Here is an 18,969-nt window from a genome sequence, read left to right on the forward strand (position 1 = left end):
AGAGTTGATTTACAATGTTATGTTAGTTTCAGGTGTACAGCAACGTGATTCAGTTATATTATAGACATATATGTATATGTATATATTCTTTTTCAGATTCTTTTCCCATATAGGTTACTACAAAATACTGAGTAGAGTTCCCTGTGCTCTACAGCAGGTCCTTGCTGATTATCTATTTTATATACAGTAGTATGTATATGTTACTCCCAAATTCCTAATTTATCCCTCCCCCCTATCTTTCCCCTTTGGTAAACATAAGCTTGTTTTCTAAGTCTGTGAGTCTGTTTCTGTTTTGTAAATAAGTTCATTTGTATCATTTTTAGATTCCACATGTAAGTGATATCATATGGTGTTTGTCTTTCTGACTTACTTCACTTAGTATGATCATCTCTAGGTCCATCCACGTTGCTGCAAATGACATTATTTCCTTCTTTTCTATAGCTGAGTAATATTCCATTGTATATATGTACCACATCTTCTTTATCCATTCATCTGTCAATGGACATTCAGGTTGCTTCCATGTCTTGGCTATTGTAAATAGTGCTGCAATGAACATTGGGGTGCATGTACCTTTTCGGATTATGGTTTTCTCTGGATATATGCCCAGGAGTGGGATTGCTAGATCATATGGTAGCTCTATTTTTAGTTTCTTAAGGAACCTCCATACTGTTTTTCCATAATGGCTGTGCCAATCTACACTCCCACCAACAGTGTAGGAGGGTTCTACTGCTTAAAAGGTAACAAAAGTAAGAGACTATCTCTCTCCTGACCTTTAGACACTATGTGAGTCAGAAACCCTTGGAGCTGCAGCAGCGATACTGCCATCGTGAGGGACAAGCCCGAGGACAGCAGAGCTGAAAGACAGAAGGAAACTAGTTTCTTGATGACCAACCAACCCTGCACTGATCAAGCCTTTGGACTTCCTGTTTCTGAAATAACACATCTTATTATTGTTTCAAGCATTTTTCTTTTTTCTTTTAATATTTATTTAGTTCGTTAGTTGCACCAGGTCTTAGCTGCAGCACGCGGGCTCCTTAGTTGTGTTGCTGCGCAAGCCACCTCAAGAATGCAGACGTTGCACTAATGTCATCACCTTCCTTTTTTTATTTATTTTTTTATTGAAGTATAATTGATTCACAATGTTGTGTTAGTTCCTGATGTACAGCAAAGTGATTCAGTTATACATTATAAACATATTCTTTTTCATATTCTTTTCCATTACAGTTTATTACAGGATTTTGAATATAGAACCCTGTGCTATATAGTAGGACCTTGCTGTTTATCTATTTTATATATAGTAGTTTGTATCTGCTAATCCCAAACTCCCACTCCATCCCTCCCCCACCCCCTCTCCCCCTTGGCAACCACAAGTCTGTTCTCTGTGTCTGTGAGTCTGTTTCTGTTTCATACATAGGTTCATTTGTGTCATATTTTGCATTCCACATATAAGTGATATCACATGGTATTTGTCTTTCTCTGTCTTTGACTCACTTCACTTAGTATGATAATCTCTAGGTCCATCCATGTTGCTGCAAACGGCATTATTTTGTTCTTTTGTTTAAGGCTGAGTAGTAATGCCTTCTGATTTCTAATCTCACGTTTCAGTACAAAGTTTCTAACAAGTTTTTAGACCCTTCTTTTTCCCAACTCCCTACTACTGTATTCACAAATATACAAATGCTTATTCTACAGGAACAGTGTTTAAAATACGTCCACTATTCTCACATACGTGCTCACAAACACACAGATTTCTCTACATTTTTGAGACATGATTTATGGCTATTTGATGATACATTCAATAAAGGCCTCCTTCAATAACCATTCAATAATGGTTTCTAAGTAAAGAACCACTTAGGAAACATCGTACATTAACACCAGGGTTTGAGAAATGAGTCAGGTGGGATAAGCACATGGATTTTGAAAACTTAAAAATCCTATCCTTCCATGATTTCTATGATTGTTCCATAAAGAGTGCTTTTGCTTCCTGACCATACTAGTGGTGCAATGTGTGTCACTAATAGAGAAAAAAATTTAGATTTGTAAAGACAGTGTTCATTCAAGCTTTTGTACTTTGTACAGAAACCTCTGAGGACTGTAATTCTGTCATTTCATAGCTAAATACAATAGGATCGAAAACATCTTGTTAATACAAATTTAGAGAAACCTAAAACTCAGCAAATGCCAGAACTTCACTAAAACCAAAAGACTGATCTGACTTCACTGTAGGTAACGTAGGTGATGACTATAAATAGGCAGGAGCAGTATGGAAATGTGAGAAAATCTAGACAGTGTACAGCGCCCTCTATTGCCAACTGAAATAAACTAAGAACAGACTACTGTGGAAGGTGTAACAAAGTTATTTCAGAGCAACCTTCCTCCTGCCAGGGCCTCCTGGCAGGAAAAATGGTCAAAAAGGAAGTGTCAATACAGCTGAATTTTTTGCATGTTTGTTTTTGTTTTGTTTTGTTTTGTTTTTTGCGGTACACGGGCCTCTCACTGTTGTGGCCTCTCCCGCTGCGGAGCACAGGCTCCGGACGCGCAGGCCCAGCAGCCATGGCTCACGGGCTCAGCCGCTCCACAGCGTGTGGGATCTTCCCGGACCAGGGCACGAACCCATGTCCGCTGCATTGGCAGGCGGATTCTTAACCACTGCACCACCAGGGAAGTCCCAGAAAGATTCTTTTCTGAGCTTTATGACTGGTATGTCCTCACCAGAAAACCTGTCTTGTCACGTGTATATGGGCTTCCTATTTGGCCAGGAGGAGACGTGTAACGCTGCTTCCAGAGGATAAGGAGATTTATCTTCTTCGTGTGGCATAGTTTTCTGGGGTCCTAATGTTGAAGTTGTAATCCACGGGCGCCAGCTTGTCCACTCAGGATCCAAAGAGGCTATGATGTCACAAAAATCACTCAGTGGACAGAGCTCTTCCTATACCAACCCTCCAAGAATTCCCACCCATCTTCCTTTTCTTGTATCTCTCTCAGACTATCGGCTACTTATTCTCCTGAGAGAACAGCAGTTATTCTACGGGCTGTGAGCTCAAGGATCATCCAGAAAGTCTCTGTTGGGGGCAGGGATACATTAGGAGTTTGGGAGTAACAGATACACACTACTGTATATAAAACAGATAAGCAGGGCTTCCCTGGTGGCGCAGTGGTTGAGAGTCCGCCTGCCGATGCAGGGGACGCGGGTTCGTGCCCCGGTCCGGGAAGATCCCGCATGCCGCGGAGCGGCTGGGCCCGTGAGCCATGGCCGCTGAGCCTGCGCGTCCGGAGCCTGTGCCCCGCAATGGGAGAGGCCACAGCAGTGAGAGGCCCGCGTACCGCAAAAAAAAAAAAACACACACACAGATAAGCAACAAGGACCTACCACATAGCACAGGGAACTCTACTCAATATTTTATAATAACCTATATGGGAAAAGAATCTGGAAAAGAATATATATGTATAACTGAATCACTTTGCTGTCCACCCGAAATTAGCACAACCTTGTAAATCAGCCATACTTCAATTAAAAAAAAAAAAATCTCAAAACATAGTCTCTGTTTCACTAACTTAAGGCTGGAGATTTCCCCCCATATTAATAAATATAATGTGAAAGTGCTAAGCTTCAAGAGACATTTCTTCCTCTAAAATAGCGATGGAAATGGAAATATTCCAACCCTGCAGTAATCACACTCTGAACTACAATAGAGCAGCAGTTGCACATCTGGCCTTGGTTTTCTTGCTCTCTGGTTTATCTCTGGACAACTAGTTTGGTTCAGAGCTAGAGCAGAGATAAATTTATTTAAACGAGATCGAATCCAGAGCAACAGCAGAAATAGTGATTAATGGTGGAAACTACAAAAAGAGCAGCCACTAGAAGGAAATAAAGATGGACCAGGGGCCAGAATGGTGCACTTTCTTATGGACAGAGCTGGGTCTCAAAGTCACAGTGACCCCATTGCGCTATACTGCTCTCCCCAGGTCTTCGCTCATCTAAGCTTCTGTAAGCAACAAATAACTGAAATGCATGTGCTGCTGCGTTTTCCCATTGATGTGGAAAGAAATCCTTGAAATTCTTCATCTTCCCCGGATCTCAAAACTTACAATCCACCCTCCCGAGGAAGAGGGCCTCTCTTTTTCTGCCTGTCCTTCCTGGTTTCCCAGGCTTACTCGGGGGCCATGGAAACAAGCCACCCAGAGGAGCAAGCCTAGAGATGAAAGTCCAGCCATGTCTTCAATATGTGGGATATTTAAATAAAGCAGCACTGTTTTGGAAACTATAACCTGTTATTTAGAATTTGAACAGGGATTCTTGTTTTAAAGCCTGCAAACAATTCTTCTTTTATAGGACAGCAAGATTCGTCTGTGCCTTTGAGAAAAAGGGAACACCAGCCTGGGAGCTTGTGAGGGCCTCCAGCACGGGATCTGACTGCCATCATGTGGCAGTCGGGGCTGTGACCACAGGGACAGAATCCCACCGTGTGGCAGGGCCTCTTCCCAGGGGTTCAGAGAACGTGCCTCAGAGAACAGAAGTCTCTCTAGAGTCAACCTCATAAACCTTCCATCCTTATGACTCTGTGCCTGGATGTTTAACCTCTCTAGTGTGTCTAAGAAAACAAAGCAGGACTACAGTGAAAGGATCTGATAGTAACAACTGGAAAACAAGAGAGAGGACACCGGCATATGGACAGCAGGAACTCTGCAGAGGCACATCCCTGCATGGTCACCTGCTTTTTTCCGGATACTTCCACCTCTATGTGGGTGATCAAAGGCACCAAGAATCCCCGGAAGTTTTTTAATTAACTCAGTAACACATAACTCTATCATGCAAATCAACAGAGTGAGGCAGCTACATACATATTCTCAAATATTTATCATTGGAGTTGACGTTTTCAACTCATGCTTGAATGGTACACAGAACTGGGCGTATCTGATATTGGGAGAATTCACAACATTTCATATTTTGCACACCTAATTGACTGACATCCATGCCCCACGTTCTGGCTGAGCTAATGCAAACCAGGGTTCACTATTTCTTCTGACTAACGTTAAGAAGAAGGTCTAAGAGAAGTGATTATTTTTTACAATTTTCCGCCTGCTTACCTTCTTTGAGATCCAGGTATACACATAAGCACGGTGGCTTTAAAGGGCTTTCCTGAGAGCTGATCCCAGTACGTAACAGAGGCTTTACTGAGACCAGGGTCAGAGAGGCTACTAATAATAATGTCAACAAAAATGTCAGAACTCTGAGAAGGCCATAAAGATTAAGTACGCCTCAGTCCACCTTTGGAATATAGTACCTAATGGGTTTAGAGGTTAGAGCAGCTTTCAAAAATAAGCCTAATTTATAACCATAACAATATCTGTTTCGATATGTACTATAACGATTCATTAATAGAAGCCCAAAATAAGTGAATCCGGACAAATAAATAGATGATTACCCATGTAATCTACTCTACTTTTTAAATAGAAACAACTGAGGTACAAAAATCCCCCAATAAAAACCCTGTAAACTAAACTTGCTCCAGAATGAGTCTTTCCATTCAGTAGCCTACCAAACCTATTTTATGAGTAACAGATACTCAAAATGAATATAAATACTATGTCTTTCCATAGGATTTCACCGGAGAGCAGACAACATGCATTTTTGTATGCATTTAAAAAAATTTTTATGTGCATTTTCATGAGATTGCTTATGACACTAGAAAAGGTTTTCTAATACTAAAGCATGGTTATATATCTTTTACAAGAGAAAGCTCTTCTATGTTACTTGGAAGAATTTATAGGCGAAAGACATGTAAATCGTTGCTGAACAAAGAACAGAAACTATCAAGCTTTCGTTGCAAGACCTCCAGGGGAAATAACAAAAGTCCACTCTGCAGTGAACCCTTCAGACACAAAACGCACTTCAACTTCTAGGCAGCTTCACCTTCAACCTCCTAGGCAGACGGCCCACTTCAACTTTGATTTTCTAGGTAGATGAGCTCATCTTAGGCTCTGAGCTGCTGAATCAGTCCTGTGTCCTGGGTAATGAATTTATCCTCTGAAATTTTTTTAAGTAGCAATTCTACATTCTGCAACTCAAGCCATAATTCCCTTATTCTAGTTTCTGAGGAAAGCAGAACTAGGTGAGATAGTGTTACCAAAGGTACCTGCTTTCTGGACAGTTATTGTACAACCGGAAAATACTGCCTGTATTTCTTCAGCAGTCAATGAGAAATGTATTGGTTCCCACAATGACAGAGAGGCCAAGGAGGGAAATTCGTTTCCTCTCCTGGTTTCCTCCAGGAATCCCCAAAGAGACATAGAAGTTACACTGCAAACCCTTCCCTATTCATACTTGGGAGTTAGGGATATAAAACTGTCACATGGCAACTGGGCTTAACAATGGCGAAGAGGAATGGCGTTCTTGCCAATGGTAAGAATCAGTGGTTTAATGGCTAGTTAGAGGCAATCCTAGCCACTGAAGTCGCCTCAGAGGGAAAAGGCTGCTTTTCTAATATCTTCCATGGCTGAAGGGCTTAGAAACTGCCCCAACTAGGAATCCTTCCAAGTTCAAAATCAAAGTTTACGTTTACTACAGTAGGAGAACTCTAAATGTAATGGCATTAAAAGCCAGAAATAAAATAGTAAACTACCTTCTGTAAAACTGCCACAGAGGCCAAAATGTTCTAACACAACAGGCTGACAGGGAGAATACAAAGTACTGAACCACCTTAAAATCTCATAAAGTGACTCATAAAAGCGCTAGAGGAAAGGCTTCCCTTGGCCTTTTGCTCTTTTGCCATATAAAGTCATGGTGAACTTCAGCCACTGTCCTACTGCTTCTGTTTGGAGACAGTTTAACAATAGCTAACATCTTCTCAGTGCCCCTATGAGAGGTACCGTGCTAAGCACCGCGTATACTATTATATTTTGCTTTCAAAGCCGCCCACTGAACTTATTACTAGTATTATTTCCATCTATGCATTAGAAAACCGGTGCTTAAGGTGGTTAAGTAAACCTGCTCAACGTCAAACCAAAAGTTACTCTTCGTGCAAGAACGGGAACCTGGGCCAGTCCAAGGCGAAAGCTCAAGTTCACGCCACAGGACACGACCCCTCTGATGTCAGGGAAGCGTGGACCCCAATGTCAGCTTTTCCACCACAGTTGCCTCCCACATGGACAGAGAGAATCGTTTCCTCCTCATTCAATGGAACACGGGACTGGAGAACCTAACTGGAGACTCAACCTTGATTTCTACAGTGAGGGGTTAAAAAAGTCATTTTGCAGGGGGTTTCTTCCCACTTTTAAAAGGAGAAGATAACATTCTGTATTCAAATATGTAGAGCAGGCAAACTGCTATTGCTTCTGGCTCTTCCCCTCCAAGAGCCACAAGGTGAGAGCGTTATCTGTGGATGTCCTTTTGATAATCCCACCTTCACTGGGTTGTTTCTCTCTGCAAAGAGGTCCTATTACTCCTGCGGCAAGTAGAACAAAGCGTGAGTGCCGTCACGGACCGCCTCTGCCCCTCCTGTCTGCCTCTTACCTGCCATCCCTAAATGCCCGGCTCACGTCTGCTGTCCAGAACTCGGATCGGACCGCCTTTGTCATCTCCAACGATTAACTTGATTCAGTGCACTATTCACTGAACATCTACCTACAGAGAGCTAAGTGAGGGCTATCAAGGCCCCCTAGCCATGGTCACTTTTCTTTAGAAAAGAACAGTCTGGAAGAAGAGCTGGGAGTGTCCTGCATCTGGGAGAATGTGGTAAGCACTCCTCTGGTGACAGCATGGAGGGATGGATTTATTGCCAGGGTAGGGACAAGGGAAAGACAGATAAAAGAGGCAGATGGTAATGTGTGCTTTGAAGGAAGAGAACTCCAGAAGGTAGATGTGAGTGGAGAAGGGCGTTCTAGGCAAAGAAGGGCAGACACCAGGAAGAGGAAGGGCTGAAGGTCGGTTCCACGGGCCTCAGGGGGAGGAGAGGTGAGGCAGGGGCTGCGAAGGGGGCCTGGAGGAGCGGGGGGCCGCATAAGGGCACCCCGAGATCACATGTGTTAGCAAGGGGGCTGCTCCACCCTGGTCTCAGAGTACCAGGTGAGGGCCCGGGCTTAGGGAGCCCACAGGCCGTGGCCAGCCACAAACATGCCATCTGTGGCCTGTGGCATTTCAAAAGAAGTTAAAATCGACAACATTAAACAAAATAGATTTTTACAGATACACGGGCATTTCTAGCTCCTTGTGGAAAGACCTGGAAAATCTGCTCACCCAGGCCTCCCAAGCTGGCATAAGCACCCTGAAGATAAGAAGAAGCAGCCCTCTGAGGGTAGGACAAATACCCTCCAAAGGACTCAGCACCCAACACCCCTAGCATTCAACCCTGGGCCCACTTCACCTGACTGAGCGCCAGGGAACTGAGGCTGCAGCCCCTGCTGGGGGGACAGTGCAGGGGGTGGGATTTAAGTGTCCCCTGTTCACTTACTTAGGTACTGACGTCGGGCCTGTTTCTTCATCGGTCTTAGTTTCCTCTTCTGTCAAATGGAGTGAATATCACCTACCTCTGTTGCGTCGGGTGGATGAAATGGGATAATTTAATAGTCAGCACAGTGCTTAGTGCAAAATACACCTTTAGTAACGCTGGCTGCTGCCACCATAACGATGACAGGAAAACACTTCCTTCAGGGCCAGGAACTGCCAGGACATTGCTTCCCACAGAAAGGCGCACTGGAACGCAGGTGTAAGGTGTTGAGTGCCCTGGCCCTTCCAAGTTACAAATTCCTGACCCGCTGTCATTGCACTTGATCAGCTGTGTGCTGCTCTGATGTGTATTTACCTCTAGCATTAAAGAAACAGATGGGGCTTCCCTGGTGGCTCAGTGGTTAAGAATCCGCCTGCCAATGCAGGGGACACAGGTTTGAGCCCTGGTCCGGGAAGATCCCACATGCCGTGGAGCAACTAAGCCCCTGCGCCACAACTACTGAGCCTGTGCTCTAGAGCCCGTGAGCCACAACTACTGAGCCCACGAGCCACAACTACTGAAGCCTGCGTGCCTAGAGCCCGTGCTCCACAACAAGAGAAGCCACTGCAATAAGGAGCCCGTGCACTGCAACAAAAAGTAGCCCCCACTCGCCGCAACTAGAGAAAGCCTGCACGTGGCAACAAAGACCCAGCGCAGCCAAATATAAAATAAAATTAAAAAAAAAAAAAGTAACAGATGACACACGCACACAGGTATGTTAATGCAGGTATTAATATATTCAAATTCAACCAGCTCGCTTGCTATCATCCTATTTTAGCACAAGTTTTCTTTCATACAACCAATTCGAAAATACCCAAACCGTCACTATAACACGCGCTCCCATGGAAGCCAAGGCTTACTACAAATCCAAAGAAATTAGCCTCCCGTGCATGGGTGGCATGGCTTTCAACATCTCTGAGTCTGGAGGAGTGTGAGGCTGTTGGAATATCTACCATAAGCCTGTCAGACAGCAGCTGAAATCCAGAAGATCATCTGACTCTACAGAGGACTGAGCCATTTTTTCTGAGCATGAATTAAACAGATGGCGTCCCCGTAAGTGCTTTTCCAGAACCGCCCTGGGAACAGCTTCAACGCTATAATTTTGCTAAGTGAACTGACTCGAGTTTTGTGCTTGAGCATCAAACAGGAAGCACCATACATCTCCTATGACCAAATGGGCCACTGAAAGGCCACGGTACTCCAGAACAAAGTCCCCTCTAAAGGACTAACTTATTTCAAAGAGTAATAGTACAAAGGACATGTATATTCTCAAGTAATAGTCTAGACATATAATAGCAGACGTGTATATTATTTTTTTTATCTTTAGGCATAAGAAAGAGATGTGTGCGGCTATGGGCCATTTCTTTCCTAGAACTCTTAACACCAATGCCCTGTAAAACTTCCTTGGGGAAAGAACAGGGAGTCAAGCACTTAGAACTTAGCATGTGGTGCTGGTGGGCCACGACCCTGTCCATCGGAACGTTCACATACAAGAAATGTAAGAGATAGACAGGGACATTTATAAAAGAAAGCTGCTTTTATAAAATTTGATCGTTACTCTCTTTAAAGAAGCACAGTCATTAACTCAATTGCCGTTTAACCAGAAGGAGAGTCCCAGGTGTCATGTGCCGATTTTTGTCGCCCGGCATCCATCCACCCAACTCCAAATTTCCCACTGAAGAGCTGCCCCCATACATTCTCAGAGGGAACCTGTCCAGCTCTGTGTATGAACACAGACGCCAGCCAAGTACTTGCCTTGGTAATCGGGCTCAGGGTTCCAGGTGGCCCAGTCAGAACGAAGGAGATACAAAGTGAGACTTAAATTGGGGTTTATGGGAAAGAAGCATCTTATCCCCAGTGGACATGAGTGAGAGAAGACGTAAGTGGGGCTGCTGCAGACATCTTTTGACTGTCAGGGTGAACTGTTTGAGAGTGATGTCAAAACAGAGCAACGGGAGGGGTGACGGAGAAAGAGAAACCACACCCTTGAAGACATCTACCCAAGACGTCTCCGTTACCTGGCCTCCAAATTCCCATTTCGGTGAAGGCTGTTGGACTTGGATTTCTCTCATGTGTAACAGAAAGGGTCTAACTGTTCTATGTACATGAAGAGGCAGATCTAGGGACGTAATGGCATTCTGGGACTCCCCTAAGCCACAGGGCTTGACAGGAAAACTCAGCACAAACACATTCGGTGTCGTCCAGCACTGCCCAAACCTACCCTGGGCAACAGCTCTTTCACCAGAGTAAATGCACCGCGGCAAAGCCAAGCCCAGGCGGGTCTCGAAATGGAGGGCAAGTTAAACAAAAAAGAGCTCTAACGTGGGAAAGAAATGCAGAGGAAACAAAAGAAAGCAAGGGTTGGAGGAAAACTAATAAAGAGAGAGAAATTAAAGGGAGAAAGCGAGTTAATGGTGTCTCTTCGTGAGGCACGGTCTAAGGAAGCGGGACTTATTGAAAACCCTACAGGCACTCTCTTTCATTCTTATCTGCACGCTGTGTATTTTTCGTTTTTTAAGGCTCTGGATATGTGGTCTTATTCTAACTGGCATTACCGGCAAAAGCAGTTCAAGTATTTTCCTCGGGGAAAAGTGTAGTCCATTTATCTGGGAAAATAAACATGAAAAAGCCATGTAAATTTATTTGGGGATAAAATAGGAGGCGTGTTTTTGTTCCAAATTTAGTTTAAAAACACAACAGCTTTCAACAGAGGATTGTAGAATAACAGGACAGCTTTTCAAGCTGTGCTCTCATGTAATTATTTTGTCTGAACAAAGCTGCCACCTTAGATGACTCAACCCATCAAACCACTGTAACAAAATGTCTCAGAGGCTGGAACTAAGATTGGGGTGGCAGCCTGCTCACTCCTCTTGGGTCTCCATTGGCATGAGTGCTTTGCATGCTTTCTGGCTGGAGAAGGAGAATTTTGTTGTGTCTGTTTTGATTGGAACTTGGGTACCTGAGGGAGACAGAGGAAGAGTGGAAGGCATGTGGGTGATGGAGGCGGTGCCTGTCTCCCCCGAGGACTGACTCTGGACCCGAGCAGGCTGCTTCAGGGTCGGCGCCCAGGTTGGGTGGTGAGGCCAGGAGAGCTATCACCTAGCGCACCCATCAGATCTACCATGACGGCTGACACCAGCATTCCTGAGAAGGTGAGAAGCAGCAGGGGTGACCAGAGGACACCCTAAAAGGTTGCCACATGCCAGAATCCCACCTGGAGGCCAGATTGCAGGGGCAAGAACAGACTTTGTTCTAGGCACACTGGAACAGGCATACCTGCTAAGGAAACTTTGACCTTAGGAAGGAACACTGCACCCCAGAATCTGGAAGTAGGGTTCCTGTAACTCCCTTGACCCTCTCCAGGCGTGAAGCCTAAGGCATCCCCGTGACATAACACAAGTCTTCCATACATCCTCAAATAGGCGTACACCTCTAGAGAAACGTACGCGAAAAGTCTCCTCCCTTACTCAGAGCAAGCCACTGAGGCACGGCCCTGTGGGTTATCCTCAAAGAATCTTGAAGTCCAGGACGAAGGATGAATTCAGTCCACCAATGATAAGATTTACAGCTTGCCCAACGCCACCATTAATCCACGTACGTTCTGGATACGCAAGCGAATTCAATATCAACTTAATTAACGTGATCAAGAAAGTTACTCAACACACGCTAAAGGAGAAGAGAAAGGATGTTTAGATCATCTATGTACAAAAGAGCTTGTCGGTGCAGATGAGAACTAACCACATCTCTAGCCCGTCCCTTGAGACAAATTTAATAACGCGTTCTTGAGCTGCATCACCACCTTTCCCATAACTGTTTGCACAGGGTTCCCCTCTATTTATGCCTACGTGTCATATTCATTTTTGGAAGTGGCTACTATGAAAGTGGTTCTGTTTATTTTCAATTATTCTACAATATCTGATTTTCTTTTTCTCTCACGTGAAACCCACATGCTTTGCCGCCTACAGACGGATTATCACCTTCATTCTACACCAGGATCTTCACTTCATTTACACTCAGAGTCAGTTGCATGTATGTTGCTGGGGGCAGCAACGCGACACCTTCCCCAACCTGAAAACAAGCCCCACTTACCCAGCGTGAGAGAAGCCGTCATAATTTGATGGCTGATGCTGGAAAGGGCCTTCTTTCTGATTTCCAGACTTTAAGTAACAGGATTTAATTTCCCCTGCAAAATTTCGGCAAAGAAGATTACACAGTTATTTGTATATGATCATTTCTGCGTATACTTTTTCCAAGTTAGAGGGAACTCATTTTGGACTATTTTAATGATAATTGTTGGTAGTCTAGGTCCATTCTTTGTATTTCTCCATAGAATGTGTAACTTAGCTAAGAAAATCGTGACGTACCTCTCTGATAATATGCTTAGACAAGTTTGACTCAGTTACTTACTTTTCATTGAAGTCTAGTTGATTCACAGTGTTGTGTTCGTTTCAGGTGTACAGCAAAGTGAATCAGTTATATCTACATATACATTCTTTTTCAGATTCTTTTCCATTATAGCTGATTACAAGATATTGAATATAGTTCCCTGTGCTATACAATAGGTCCTTGTTGTCTTATCTATTTTATGTATAATAGTGTGTATCTGTTAATCCCAAACTCCCAATTTATCCCTCCCCGCTTTTCCACTTTGGTAACCATAAGCTTGTTTTCTATGTCTGTGAGTTTGTTTCTGTTCATTTGTGCCATTTTTTAAGATTCCACATATGTGATATCACATGACTCAGTTACTCATTACTTAATTGCTTTTCATCGATTAATCTGTACCATTTCTAATCCCCTTCTGCGTATTCTTTTCAATGCATTTCTTTCGTATATTCTCTTCGTGTGTCAGGATGATCTGTGCATGCTGTAACTGGGTTTTGTTTTGTTTTGTTTGGATCATGTGCAGAAGAGGCTTATTAAGTGTGTGCTTGATCGGTGGACCACAAGGGGCCATCCCAACCTCTGAATTTGCAGATGAGCCCTGGCACAGCTGCTGACTGGTATGTCAGCCTGGTAATGAGGAAAAGCAAGAGATGGAATTAATTTGCGGAGTTAAATTAGCCTGCGAAAGTGGTTCAGGGTACTGAGGTGTGAAAAGCAGTTCACTTTGTAAATGTAAACGGTCTCTCCCCAGAAGAGGTTTTGGGCGTACCTTCTGCAGGTGACAGGGAAGCATAATTAACCTTGTCTGTTATGAGCAGCTGCAATGTAGGCTGCAGTGCTGGGCCTCAACATCAAGGTTGTACCCCCAAAAGAAACATTCACAGTGACAACCACGGCCCCTCTGGAGGCTTTGACAGAAGTGCTACTGTCGTTCTTCATAATGTAAAAGTCTCTTTGTATTTCTGCAGATGCAGAAGCACTTCAAACTATAAACCGCTGATCTATATAGAGAGGGTAATATATCATTTATTATACAAACCAGGATCCTTGTGAGAGTAGAATAATAAGTTTACATTGATCTATAAGGGACTCAACCCAAGACCCGACCTACAGAAACTAAGACCTATATCCCTTATCTAAGGAACCTTGAATTTGCCTTTTAATGGTTCTTCCTTCCTTTCCTTCTTTCTCTTTCTTTCTTTCTTGTTCTTTCTTCCTTCCGTCCTTCCTTTCCATTACTTTTTAAAATCTTTTTTATAACAAGGTATTAAAAATATATCAGGGTCAGATTTTCAACATATATCCAATGAATATTTCTTAGGTGCTGGGCATTACCTTCCCAAAGTTTACAGCTGTGAGGGAGAAAATGTCACTAATCAAATTATTATAAGTCAATAAACGATTAGAAGCTGTAACAGTCTCAAAGAAGGAAAAGGATAAGGTGTCAGGAAAGCAAAAGAGCAGAGGAACCTGATTAAACCTGGGAAATCCAGGAAAGGTTTTCCCGAAGAACTTTCTTTAGAACTGAGATCCGAAGGATAAATGGCGCAGTGTGGGCACAGGGACACGGTATGTGCAAAGGCCCTGAGGCAGGAGGGCGCACACTCTGTTCTAAGAACACTACGTGTGAGCAAGCAGAACTAAGCCTTCCTCTTCCAGTCTAGTACAGGTATCCCCCGCTTTTTGTAAGTTCGCTTTACGCCACCTCATTTTTTTACGAAAGACCTCCCTTAGTACATGTTTTTGCTAACTGAAAGAAATCCGAAAATTTTTTCTGCTTCTAAAAGGCTAAAAGTGAAAAGAGCATTCAGCGTTCGTTTTGCCGTGAGTTATACAGCCAGCGCACACCCCAAGCAATGAGAGTAGCATCACCAAGCTCCCTCCCCAGGAACTACACCCAGTATCTCAGCATCAAGCTGCCATAGCTTTGAATTAGGACCACCTGTGTCTTATATTGATGTATTTTTTTTGCATCCTTAGGTAACTGCCTCTTTGCTTTATACCATTTCCGTTTAGGAAAGATCTCGTAGGACCACTCTACTTTCAGATAGAGGGGAAACCTGTCCTCAGGCTAAGAGACCACATGGGACCTTGAGAAAGCTGCCAGCCTTCCCCCTTCTACATCATGAGTAAAGAGCTCTAAAGACTTACCATGTTCGTCAATAAAGACATGCATCGCATCCACAGACATCTCGTCTTGCACAGATGTTTCAGGTCCACTGATGACTTGCAGCACAGAACTATCTTGCTGGGAAGTTACCCTGTAGATTATCTGCCTTTGTCTATTGCCCTGGAAACTTAACATACATAAACATTTCAAAAGCCATGTGGAATGCCTCCTTACCCTTAAGAAAGCATTAAAAGAAGCAGCCAGTAAATGAGGCTGCACCAGCATGAAGCTATAGACGTAAGTTATCCTTACAGGGTCGGGATCTTGGCAGGCTCAGTGAGCCCGGGGCTGGTGCTGGTGTGCTCTTGACTTTGCACATCCGGTTTTCCTTGCTTGGCGTTGGGTCCGCTGGGTTTCTCACTCTCTAGGATTTCCTCCTTTTTCTCCTGGGAACGGTTATCTGAAAAACATTGCTTTATGTGTTAACATAATATTAAATAAGAAATTAAGGTGAAAATACTCGGAAACAAGTTACCAAAACTGAAGCAAGAATAGATAGAAAATCGAAATAGCTCCTATGAATTCAGAATAACTACATTTAAAATAAATTAAATACATTTTATTTAGATAAATTTTCATTTTACTAATTATGGAAGTACCTAAATATTTTTGAAAAACGGAAGTGTGTATGTGTCAGAGACATGTTATTTAGACATCTACAAACACCATCACTTTACATATGGATTCCAGGACTCCCTTGTAACACTCCAGTGACCACTGGCTTACCCAGCTGAAAATCACCCTTTTGGCTAACTTAGTCCTGAAAGGTTCATAACTCATACATGAACAGCATCGATGAAAATAATGGCAAAAATACCCTGGTGATTTTGGAGTAAAGTCTCATTTTGCATTTTAAAACCTTATCAGTCTTTCCTTCTCACTCATTCTCAAAATCTAAATTTTCAAGCTGAAGGTAGAATTGGCCTCTTCATAAAGTAGGTGCTCATTAAGTAGAGCTGACTTTGAACCACACCTTGGCACTATTGGAGGATTCAATGAGATACTATGCCTACGCCTTACCCTGAGAATATTTTAAGATGAATTAGAATTCCAAGATCAATAGGTATATATCGGGTTTTTGAATTTTTAGAATCCTCTTTAAATAATGGACCAGAACAAGGGTCTTAGTTTACACCATTATGCAAAGTGGAATGACCCCTGAGGGTCAGCCGTCCTTATCTAAAGACACACCCAATGGCCACTTTTAAGGTCACAATGTCCTCTGTATTCCCATGGCCAAAGATACCAATAGCTATCTTCTCCTGCATAAACTTTTGCCTGAGAGAAGAACACGATTGAGTGGTTTGAACCTACAGGCTCTTTCAAGACATGCCATTCAGAAAGCCCACCAAGATCTGTCTCAAAAGGTGAAGTGGGGTCTAAATCACATCATCATGTATACAACAAAGATTTTCATCCTTGGACTTGAAGTACTTAGAGAAACACTGCTGGCTTCCAAGTGAGTCCTGAAGATAAATATTCCCAGTGCATCTGTGAAACGATTAGAATTTCTTTGGTACAAAAATGTTTGCCTTTCAATTTGACAGCTTGTCAGGATAGAAGTTTTCACAGTTTTCAAGAAACACATTTGTGAGAAAGTGCTATCATAACAAACAGCTTTAGCCAGTGATCACGTCACGTAAAAACTGCAGGGAGGCATGTTTAGACAGCTCTACCTTCTGACACTACATGTATGTGGACCCATCCATTCGCTTCGCTTTTAATACCTTAGTCTCTCCTTCCCTTAAATGGGCACATTACATATGTCAACCTATGGGTTATTTTTTTCTTCTTCCCTTTAAAAATACACGTTGATAGGAATTCTCTGTTTCTAAAAATAATACACACGAATGCCATGTAATTTAAAACTAGAGAAAAGGAAAAAAATCTTAAATTACTCTTAACCCCACCATGCTGTTACAGGAGCCAATATGATACATATCACACCAGTATTTTTTTCTAGGCATCATTTTTTTTTTCAAAACTTAAGTCATAATCCAGATGTTGATTTATAACAGTTCTATTTGACTTAAAGTATTGTAAATATTTAATGACATTAGACATTCTCCTACATCATCTACATCATCTAAAAATGGAAGTTATATAATATTACATTAATATAATTTACTAAACTAAATAGAACAGTTAGAAAACAAATGTTTTATAGCTGTTCTATTTATCTTAAAGTATTATAAATATTTACATGAGATATTCTTCTACATTAACCAAAAATTGAAGTATATACTACATTTAAAAGTATAATTTATTAAACTAGACCCCTACTGTTATAAATTTAGGGTCTTTCAATTTGTCTATACTCCAGATAATTCTTCAATAACCATCTTCACGTGCATCATGATTATCTTCTTAGAAAGTCTAGAAGAAACTGAATATACAAATGGATAATAGCCAGACAATATATATAAATACAGAACTCTGACCTACAATCTACAGCAACCAGCCCAGAAAACCAACCCATAATCTACAGTAACCAGCCAAGAAACCAATACACTATACAAGTCAGACTTGCAGGAAATCAGACCACTATTTCTAGCAAATAGCTCAGAAAGCCAAATAATAACGCCTATAACAATCAGTCCCAAATGGCCAGGACTTGAATAATAACAGAGCTTCCCTAATTTTTGCCCCTGCTTCCAACCAGAGAAATCCAACCAATCAGAAGGAGCCAAATACGCTCCCCTAACCAATAGCATAGGGTGCTCTAATTACCCCACCTCCAGCTTCCCCAGGCCAACAGCCTGCAATCACACCCAAAGCCTTCCTTTCTTCCACTACAAAGCTTTCCCACTCCTCTGCCTGCCTTGGAGTCGCTGCCAAAATGCTGGTGGCTGACTCTCGCTGTAGCAAGCTCTGAATGATAGCCTTACTACTTCTCATTTGAGCAGTCTTTGTTTATTTCCACAAAGTAAAATAAAGCTGTATCAAAAGAAAACAAAAACATGGCTTTAAAGACTGTTGATAAAGGGTGTGGTTTTCCATAACCTCAAATTCTAGAATATCCCCAAGACCTAAAGATAATTTAAAGGCCTTTGTGGAGATGACCTGGGTTGGAAATAAGAGCACCATAGAGGGCTTCCCTGGTGGCACAGTGCTTAAGAATCCACCTGTCAACACAGGGGACACAGGTTCGAGCCCTGGCCCAGGAAGATCCCACATGCTGCGGAGCAACTAAGCCCGTGCGCAACAACTACTGAGCCCACGTGCCACAACTACTGAGCCCATGCACCTAGAGCCCATGCTCTGCAACAAGAGAAGCCACTGCAATGAGAAGCCCGCGCACCAAAGCCAAGAGTAGCCCCCGCTCACCGTAACTAGAGAAAGCCCGCACACAGCAACAAAGACCCAATGTAGCCAAAAATAAATAAATAAATTTATTAAAAAAAAAAAAAAAAGAGTACCATAGAGATACCTGGACAACCACATGTAAAAGAAAAAGATTAGAACATTTCTTCACACCATATGCAAAAATAAGCTCAAAATGGATTAAAGACCTAAATGTAAGATCAAAAAACAAAATACTCCCAGAAGAAAACATAGGCAGAACACTTTGACATAAATCATAGTATTATTGTTTGCATCTGTTTCCTAAGGCAAAGTAAACAAAAGCAAAAACAAACAAATGGAACTAATTAAACTTAAAAGCTTTTGTACAGCAAAGGAAACCATTGTCAAAACAAACAGACAACCTAATGATTGGGAGAAAATATTTGCAAACAATATGACCAATAAGGAGTTAATATCCAAAATATATAAACAGTTCATACAAATCAATATCAAGAAAACAAATCAACCCAATTCAAAAAATGGGCAGAAGACATGAATAGACATTTTTCTAAAGAAGACATAAAGACGGCCAACAGGCACATGAAAAGACGCTCAACATTGCTGATCATCAGAGAAATGCAA

At 42.4% G+C, this 18,969-nt stretch overlaps 1 protein-coding gene across 1 annotated transcript in view; it reads right to left on the reverse strand.

Moving 5' to 3' along the window:
- Positions 1-18,969, reverse strand: part of PCNX2 (pecanex 2) — a 278,237-nt gene that overhangs the window by 224,150 nt on the left and 35,118 nt on the right. The window contains exons 6-8 of the mRNA XM_089897420.1: positions 15,295-15,442; positions 15,024-15,169; positions 12,576-12,669 (exon numbers count right to left, since the gene is read on the reverse strand). Coding sequence (XP_089753546.1) covers positions 12,576-12,669; positions 15,024-15,169; positions 15,295-15,442 — 388 coding nt within the window. The remainder of the gene's footprint in view (positions 1-12,575; positions 12,670-15,023; positions 15,170-15,294; positions 15,443-18,969) is intronic.

This window comes from Delphinapterus leucas, chromosome 16, assembly GCF_059928025.1.
Source record: "Delphinapterus leucas isolate spDelLeu-1000000601 "Yukka" chromosome 16, BTC_Dleu_Yukka2, whole genome shotgun sequence".
Taxonomy (NCBI): Eukaryota; Metazoa; Chordata; class Mammalia; order Artiodactyla; family Monodontidae; genus Delphinapterus; species Delphinapterus leucas.